The 9,279-nt window shown below is 41.8% G+C and overlaps 1 protein-coding gene across 1 annotated transcript in view; it reads left to right on the forward strand.

Annotated features, from left to right (window-relative positions):
* Positions 1-8,947, forward strand: part of slc2a15a (solute carrier family 2 member 15a) — an 11,308-nt gene extending 2,361 nt beyond the window's left edge. The window contains exons 3-12 of the mRNA XM_027022974.2: positions 480-640; positions 1,407-1,531; positions 1,616-1,761; positions 1,958-2,090; positions 2,238-2,425; positions 5,163-5,273; positions 6,292-6,393; positions 6,547-6,622; positions 8,235-8,362; positions 8,696-8,947. Coding sequence (XP_026878775.2) covers positions 480-640; positions 1,407-1,531; positions 1,616-1,761; positions 1,958-2,090; positions 2,238-2,425; positions 5,163-5,273; positions 6,292-6,393; positions 6,547-6,622; positions 8,235-8,362; positions 8,696-8,947 — 1,422 coding nt within the window. The remainder of the gene's footprint in view (positions 1-479; positions 641-1,406; positions 1,532-1,615; positions 1,762-1,957; positions 2,091-2,237; positions 2,426-5,162; positions 5,274-6,291; positions 6,394-6,546; positions 6,623-8,234; positions 8,363-8,695) is intronic.
* The last annotated feature ends 332 nt before the right edge of the window (positions 8,948-9,279 follow it).

Below are 9,279 nucleotides of genomic sequence, written 5' to 3' on the forward strand. Positions count from 1 at the left end.
CAAAACTGTGCTGAGCTATAGAACATTCACTTGATGGATCACACAGGACATTAATTAATTCACCTTCTAAACCACCTCAATCCAATTCAGGGTCACAACTCATTCACACCATGCCAATTTAAAGACACCCAATTTAAAAACCAGAGTACATGGAGCAAACCCACACAGGAGGAACATGCAATGTGACCTGAATGTGACCTGAGAATGCAGAATGACTGTGTGAGAGAGAGAGGGAAAGAGACAGAGACTCAAAGGAGTGATTGCCACATGTTGATTGAAGCCAGTTCTTCCAGTCTGATAATTCTGTATTAACAGGAGCTTTAAATCTGAAACATTTGATCTGAAATAGGTTCTTATGATGCCATACTGTTGCTTACATTCATAATGCAAAGTAAAATTCATTTACAGGATTGTGGGTCATTATGCAATATTTTCTCTCTCTCCTTTCCCTACACACACACACACACACACACACACAGTACATTAAGGACTTCTATAACCATACCATTGTGAGTCGAAATGGGACTGGGCTCAACGGGGAGGCCCTGACGCTCATGTACTCACTCACCGTATCCATCTTTGCCATCGGTGGCCTGATCGGCTCCTTGATGGTGGGCATGCTCGTCACCAAATTTGGAAGGTAAGTCAAGAGGAGGCCCCAAAACATCTGGCTCTGACTGGTCACTCTGCCAGGTACTCTCCAGAGTGTGAGGACCAGTGAGGTATGCCTACATGCCACCTCATCTGTTAGCCTATCTGACCTCTCTTACCACTCTGGATGACCTTGGGCACATTATGGAGGAGAGACAATGTCATTGTACTGCCCTGCAGACTCCAAACTTCTCTCACTGACTGACTGGCACCATTACAAATGTAGCATTGATATAAACAAACAAACAAACAAAAGAATAATAAAATTAAATGCTAACCTGACAGCTTATACTAATGTATGATGGAATGTATGTTTAGGTCCATTCATGTAGGAGTGTGAGACAGAGTTCTTTGACATGCTCACAGAGGGAAATGGGCACTCCTGCACTTGTCTCGTCTGCTCTGAGCATCTCACGGGAACCACAAGATTAGACTGCAGACATTTAAATGCAAATGAAAGATGATGATTCACAACTCCATTTAATGTTCTAATCAATTTTGGCCCAGCAAAGTGTTTTATAGGACTAAGGCCATCATAACGCAGAGCATGGCACAGCTGGGTGTAAATCACAGGGAAAGTTTACCACCTGATAGAACTAATCAAGGAGGCCAGCTATTTTACTCAGCACTGCGGTCGTGGAACATCAATTATCTGGTTTTGATAGTTAAACTCCCTGGTGGCTGGCTGTTGAGCATAAGTGCCCTAGCTTAATGAGTGGTGGCAGGAACAGGACTCAGTGTGTCGGTCTTTGCAGGAAAGGAACCGTGGTCAACTCAACTGTGCTGGTCTTCATAGCAGGCTCCCTTCTGGGCTTTAGCAGAATCTCCAACTCACCTGAGATGGTCATTTGTGGTCGTTTCATCACAGGAGTACATTCAGGTAACATGGTGTCAGAAACTGAACAGCAGAGATTTTTAATGCAGCTTAACTTTAGCCTGTGGTGGGTCCTTTTCCCTATTCCAGGGATCTCTCTGAGTGTGGTGCCCATGTACCTGGGGGAGATTGCTCCTAAAAACCTGAGAGGCTTCTTGGGCCTCATGCCCAGTATCTTTATCTGCACTGGGGTCTTCTCTGCTCAGCTTCTGGGTCTGCATGAACTCCTTGGAAAGGTACATGAGAGAATAGTTCTATTATAAACTTATTAAACAATATTTCTTTCTTGTAGAGTTTTGCTGACCGGTCTAAAAAGAACAGGGGCAAACAGAACTGTATGTTGTTATATTCCATTGTAGCTAGGTGAGGATTATAGATTAGTTCTTCATCATTTTGATATTATAAGTATACCTGTGCTGCTTTGACTGGCAGGAAGAACACTGGCCCTTGTTACTCTCCCTGGTGGTTGTCCCAACATTCATCCAGGTGATGCTGTTGCCATGGTTTCCAGAAAGTCCTCGTTATTTGTTAATTGAGAAGCACAATGTCCATGCCACCATCACAGGTGAAATATCCAGCTTGGTTCATTCTCTATTGTTTTAAAGATTTGTTTGATTTCGGAATTTAATCGTTTAAATGTCAGTTAAATAAAATTCTGTTTTTTGAATGTGACCTTCTATGTTTTTGTCTAATGCTCATCTGTATCCTGCAGCTCTGAAGTGGTACAGGGCCAAGTGTAACATCCAGGCTGAGATTGAAGAGATGCAGGAGGAGCAGCGCTCCCTGTCTACAGTGGAGACTGTGTCTGTGTGGCAGCTCCTACTAGACCGCACCGTCCGCTGGCAGGTCCTCTCTGTGGTCGTCATCAACATTGGGATGCAGCTGTCGGGTATTGATGCAGTAAGGCCGTGTTTATTTTTGCAGTTCACTGCAGGGATGAGAGTGTGCATGTTGCATAGCCTCGTACATATTTCATGAAAACCTGGTATAGATATGAGCAAAGCTGGCACTGTAGGCCCAAGCCCAGGCTTTGATAGTGATCTCACCAAGAACTTGCCATGATATTGCAGGCCATGGAGAAACAGATAACCTCACCAGAATAGCACTTTTCCAGGTCTGCATAAGATGCTTCTAGGTTATTTTATAGAGTAAGCCTATGCAAGCCAATCCAAAGATATTTACTGCGCTTAGGTGCAAATTAATTAAGTGAATTCATTACAATAAAATCAATTAAGTGAACAGATATGGAGGAACGCTCATATTTTCTGTGAAAACTCAACAAATTTGAATCCTTATTTCTAGAATTTGTTTTAAGCCTTGAATGTGCTGTACTCTATCATGAAAACAAATAAAGATATTACCAAAAATTTATTTCCATTAAATACAACAAAGCTTGCATTGGTCACATAGATTAGGTAAAGACATGTTATGTGAGAGTTGAAATATTTGTACCATGATGGTAGATTGAGATCATGATGATGAACTGGAAGCAGGCTGTATATGCAAAAAAGTTTTATTAGCAACAACCCAAACTGGTGTCCTAACAATCAGCAGGGATCAGCAGGGATCAGATGCTGCAGGCAAATCTATTACTGAAAAAACATGCAGTTTAAAAAAACAAGTAAAACTGCACTAAGGCAAAAAGGACTAAAGGACTAAAGGACCTAGTATTGTAGAAATGCAAAAGAGATCTTAAGAGCCAGGGAAAGAGGTCTACATTCACTGGTACTAATGAGTCTATAATCTAAAGCAGGTGTAAGTGATGATTAACAAGCAGGGCCAAGGTGGAGCTGGAGCAGGGAAGGACCCGTTGGGAGGATATGATATTGCTGAATGATGATATTTGTGAAAAGCTTGTTATGTACTCCGCACCTTTGCTCCAACCATTGATTCTGTAATACGGAGCATAGATGCAATACACAGCTGCAGGTTTTCATGTTCAGTAATCCCTCTATATCCATCACAAGCATTCTCACATGTTCAAACTCTTAACAAAACCTTTAATTGTGCGATTTTAACAGTGTTATTTTTGTCTGTATGTTAAGATGAAAAATAAAGATGCCTTTGAGGAAGGATTATGATTTTAAATATGATTAGTTAAAATCATATCAATCATTTGACGGGCCATTCCTGTATGGAAATGCTTTTATTATAAAGTGGGGCTCTCACTGCTCTGGTAACTAAGTATACTGGCTTCTGTAATGTGATAAAGTTCTATGTTTTGTTTTTTTTTATTTGACTGACAACATGTGCAGTCAGAGCTACATTGTATATTACCTACCTACTGTGCTTTCAGAATCAAGCCTTAATTGCATTTCTCCAAGTTCTATTTTATTCTTCTGTTCTCCAAGCAGATGTTTGCCAAGACCAGCAACACCTACCATAACACTCCTTTATCATTACAAGCAGATACAAAATTGATTTTTAAAACCACATGCTCTAAAGCACTGTGATCTGACAGTAAATGAAACATTTTTATTATCAAAATATTCTTGGACACTTGCTAGCACATAAAAGGTTTTACTTTGCTAGCTTATGTAAGATTTTTACATGTCAGTTTTGAATGGGTATTGAGGTCCATTTGTAAACCCTGCATGAAAACAATTCTGCTTCTATAAGAGAAAAGCTTGGTGACAAAAAAGGTTAGAAAATATTTTGATACTCAGTAATGTCATAAATGTTCACATATCAAAGATGTGATTACTTGCTAAAATATCAGAAATGCCTTTTAAGGGAGATGAAGACAAGAGAAAAGACAATAAGCCCTGACCGAAGAAGATGGTGATTGTAGATTGCAATTATATATAGGATCATGAATGTGCCTGCATGAAGGATGTGTGTGTGTGTGTGTGTGTGTGTGTGTGTGTGTGTGTGTGTGTGTGTGTGTGGGTGTGTGTGTGTGTGTGTGTGTGTGGGTGTGTGTGTGTGTGTGTGGGTGTGTGTGTGTGTGTGTGTGTGTGTGTGTGTGGGTGTGTGTGAGTGTGTGTGTGTGTGTGTGTGGGTGTGTGTGTGTGTGTGGGTGTGTGTGAGTGTGTGTGTGGGTGTGTGTGGGTGTGTGTGTGTGTGGGTGTGTGTGTGTGTGTGTGTGTGTGTGAGTGTGTGTGTGGGTGTGTGTGTGTGTGTGTGTGTGTGTGGGTGTGTGTGTGTGTGTGTGTGTGTGTGAGTGTGTGTGTGGGTGTGTGTGGGTGTGTGTGTGTGTGGGTGTGTGTGTGTGTGTGTGTGTGTGTGAGTGTGTGTGTGGGTGTGTGTGTGTGTGTGTGTGTGTGTGTGTGTGTGTGTGTGTGTGTGTGTGGGTGTGTGTGGGTGTGTGTGTGTGTGTGTGTGTGTGTGAGGTAAATGGGGCTGACAGGTGGCGAGTCTTGGCTGAGTTGAGCCAGAGCAGCAGGAGACAGGCTGGTCGTGTGTGTCCTCTGCACTCCTATCAGCTCTAAAACCGTCTGTGTTCCCTCTGATTACCCCCCTGCCTAAACTCACATACACCCCTCCAGCCCCAAAATTGAATCTGAAGTGTTGTACACCGTAACCACGCAGCCACGATGCGCCACCTGTACACGCCAAACTCGCCATCTCCTTCCCTCATCCTCTCTGACCATGGCCCTCTGTTTCACCCACTCTTTTTTTCTCTCCTGGACTACAGATCTGGTTCTACACCAACGACATCTTCCATAATGCAGGAATTCCAGCCCCTGAGATCCAGTACACCACTGTAGGAACCGGGGCAATAGAGATCATTGCAGGCTTAATAGGGGTGAGTCTTGTGGTTCGAATAAAACCCCTGCAAAATCATCACATTTGGCCCATAGTAGCAAATCAGGGCTGTCATAGAGGCTGTCATGAAATAGCACAGCGTTTGTGCTCTTACATGTTTCTTTTTGACACTGCAGAAGTGTTGTTGAGAAGTCATGGGTGTTGAGTGAAAACGAGTGGCTCCCTGCATCACTGTGCTGGAGTTGTGTGGAAAACAGGCCTGTGTGAGCTCCCTCTCCCTCCAGAGACTCTCTGCTCCTCTGTCTGCTCCTCCGTCTGCTCTACTTTGCTTTGATCTCCATCTTCTGCACCTCACTTTCTCTCGTTTTCCGCTCTGACACTCATAGGAAACACTGCATGAGATGAGTTGAAGGCATTAGAGAGACGGATGAGCCTCGCTCCCATCGGCTCCTTCCCTGGGTCACATCTCAAAGCCGTAATGGAGGCCAGACGAAGGCTCCCTCTCCCAGTCGCATCGCTTAGCCAGGATTTAGTGATGCACCAGCAGCGACTGGAGGGGGCGAGGCGTGCTGTTAGTCAGGAGAACTCATTGCTGTCAGTGTCAATTGGTCCTCACTTGGGAGGCGAATGGCACACGGGAGGAAGGCCAGAGATTGGTTATAAAATTACAGCTATTCATTCTGCTGTCAGCTGCTCTCTGCACACTGCTTTGGCTCTCATCTTTACTAGGACTTAATGACAAATATAACATTCCTCTCATATTGTCCTAGAGTTTGAGTTGCTGTTGGAAAGTACAGTATCAAATGGGATAAAGAACCAAAGTGGAATTTCCAAAACGGTGCCATGAGCAATACCCCATGGGGTTTACCAACAGCCAGAACAGTGAAGATATATGAAGTGCTTGTGGTCTGGTACCAGTGGTGCTGTTTGCAATCCTCTATTTTTGTCAGTACCATAAACTACCATGCTAGTTTCATCAAGATTTTTTGAAACAATGTCAATGAATCAAAATCAAGGAAAACATTGATTTCATTTTATCTGAATTCATTTGTCCTTAGTGTTTTACTATTGAACGGCTTGGAAGAAGGCCATTGATAATTGGAGGTTTTGGGGTTATGGGAATGTGTTGTGCTGGAATAACACTTTCCCTCATACTACAGGTGAGATTTTCTAGAGCTATTAAAATGACTTATCTCTGTATATACAGGATTTGTCATGTGATGTAACAATATGAATCAGTAGCATGACGTGTTTCTGTGTTATGTGTCCTGTGTAAGAGTTCTAGTTGTGCTTTCCTCTCCCCCGTTCCTTAGACACATGTGCACTTCATGAAGTATGTGAGTGTGGCCTGTGTGGTTGGTATCATTGCTGGGTTCTGTATAGGACCAGGTGAGTAGTGCACCTGTATCTTCTACTGTTTTGAAATCGCTATCCATCAAAACCATACTTTCATCATGTCAAATGGTGCTGTCTTGCTGCATATGTTCAGACACGGTCTCTAGAGTATTGTTTAGACTGGATCAACAGATGGCTATCCTTTGACCCCAGATTCTGATGACGATGTCTGGAAATAGGGAAATAGCGACACCTGGAGGCAAACCACATCAAACCACAACGTATAAAACTGCCCATGACGTTCCAAGCATTAAATTATTTACCTTACAGCAAGAAATTAATTAATTATATAGAGAAAGCATTTTAAAAAATTCTTAACATAATTAAGTCAAATGGTTCACATAATGATCAAATGATGTTCCTTAGATCACATTACGCATAACCCTTTTTCCTTGTTATTTCATTATCATGAAATAATAGCAAAGTAACATCGAAACAATGCAAGTATATATATAGTACTGACCACTTTAAAATAACACTTACTTTGTACTTAAAAAGCACACAAATATACACCTAACTGTGCACAATTCACCATTGTTCCTCTACTATTCACCACTGGTCAGTTTCTGTCCACAGGACCACTGATGACCTACCTGGTTTGGTTGATAGACCATTCTCACTACACCATTGTAATAGCTCACTTTTGAGTGTTAAGCAATTTGTGAGTCCCTCATCCAAAAATATCCAGCCAATGACAGTCCAGTCACGAGAAAATGATCACTAATGAAGGGCTAAAGGACAACTAACACAAACTGTGAATACCAACAGTAGTCTAGCAGCATACTTACAAGCTATATAGTGGTGTATGAATGTGCAAGTCTAACATCCTATTGTCTACACTTTTTACAACTGTGACACAATTGAACTGCATGACATTAGTCACAAACCTGGGAAAAGAGAAGATGTAAATATAGTTCATAACTTTGTAAGTGCATAAGTTGCTTTTTAGTGATATATCAATATCAAGCACCACGTTTATGCATACCACAAGACCAGAGCAGAGGAGCACTGCCGGAATGATGAATGAGACCACATGTGCTTTACTCCGCTGATGTATTATCCAACCCCACTCCAAAATCTATAATTCATTCTCAGGCCGCAGTCTCAATCGCTGTAATTACGTCTTTAATTAGGATTTTTTATGGCTCATTGTTCATAAACAATGATGAATATGGCTTTTTAAGACAAAAATCCTGCATGAACAATGAATTACAACCAGAGCTGCATATCAGTTTAACTGCAGCATGCCTTCTACTGCAATTATCATGCACAAATAATGAAGCTGCCGCTTGGCTTGTTCCTGAATTCATTAGACTTGAAATAACACCTTGCGCCTGCTTATTTTTCACTTGTAACCAAAAGGGATTAGAAGTTAAGCACTGGAACAATCCCCACTTCCTGCATATTGAGATAACGAGCACCTCGTAAAGCTAGTTTATTGTCCTACTCCCAGCATGAACTGTTGCATTATGGAAAAGCAGTGCCCTTATGCATATATATATATTTATACATACACACACACACAATGTTGAGAACATTTGACTTATTAAAACATGAATGAGAAATCAAATGTGATATTGAATGTGGTTTTGGTTGTGTTTTTAAGCGGGAGTTCCTTTCCTGATCACGGCTGAGCTCTTTAAGCAATCGCATCGTCCTGCCGCATACACTGTGGGAGGCTCTCTCAACTGGATGGCCAACTTCACCATTGGCTTTATCTTCCCTTTTTTGCAGGTGTAGTTGCCCCTTTTATCTTCACCATTCATTAAAAAAGCGCTCCAACCAAAATCCACTACATAGTGATTCTTTGCCCTGAAGACAGTTTGGAGGAATTTAACCAATATTCATTAGGCCCTTTAGAGCTGGACCACGGCAAATTAGCAGCAGTGAATGCTGCCAAAAGTCAGTAAGGCAGACTAAACCTCAGTGTATTTGACTGCCAAACGTACTGTATGAGGCATAAGGTGGCAATGAGAGATCCACCTTACTCCCAGAGATCATGGACCATTCGTTCTCCTCTCATTCCTTTAGCCAAACGCTGAAATAACTTGTCCTCTTCTGTCACAGATGTCTGCAGGATCCTACTGCTACCTGGTGTTCTGCAGTGTGTGCTTGGCTGTAGCTGTGTACGTGTTCTTTATCATTCCTGAGACGAAGAACAAGACGTTCATGGAGATCAGTCAGATGTTTGCTACTAAAGAGGCACTGGTAGAGAGCCAGGCCCTGAACCACATGGATCAACTCCACCTGAAGAGGATCAATGGATATGGAGCACTCGAAAATAGCTCATTCGAGTCTGACTGCTCCTCCTGTCCCTGAACCCAGGAACCCGCTTATTCCTGTATTTCCTCCCATCATTTCTTTATACAAAATTAGTTTATTTCCTGTATCAGAACAATACTGATGCTCACATGGGTAGGACAATTACTGGAATCTTTTTTGAGTCTTATTTAATGAAGTATTAATAAGTCTTATTTAATAAAGAATAAAGTATTGCTTAATTCAGGTAAAATTAAATTTCAATACACTGTATTATTTGTATTGTATGACAATGTGCACAGGTGCTGTGATATTAGGATTCTCCTTTACTGATTTTACTCTGATTTCCAATTGAAAGTCTTTGTACATATGTGATGATTTATCTTAGTGGT

The sequence above is a fragment of the Electrophorus electricus genome, chromosome 12, assembly GCF_041902795.1.
Source record: "Electrophorus electricus isolate QZ-2024a chromosome 12, ASM4190279v1, whole genome shotgun sequence".
Taxonomy (NCBI): Eukaryota; Metazoa; Chordata; class Actinopteri; order Gymnotiformes; family Gymnotidae; genus Electrophorus; species Electrophorus electricus.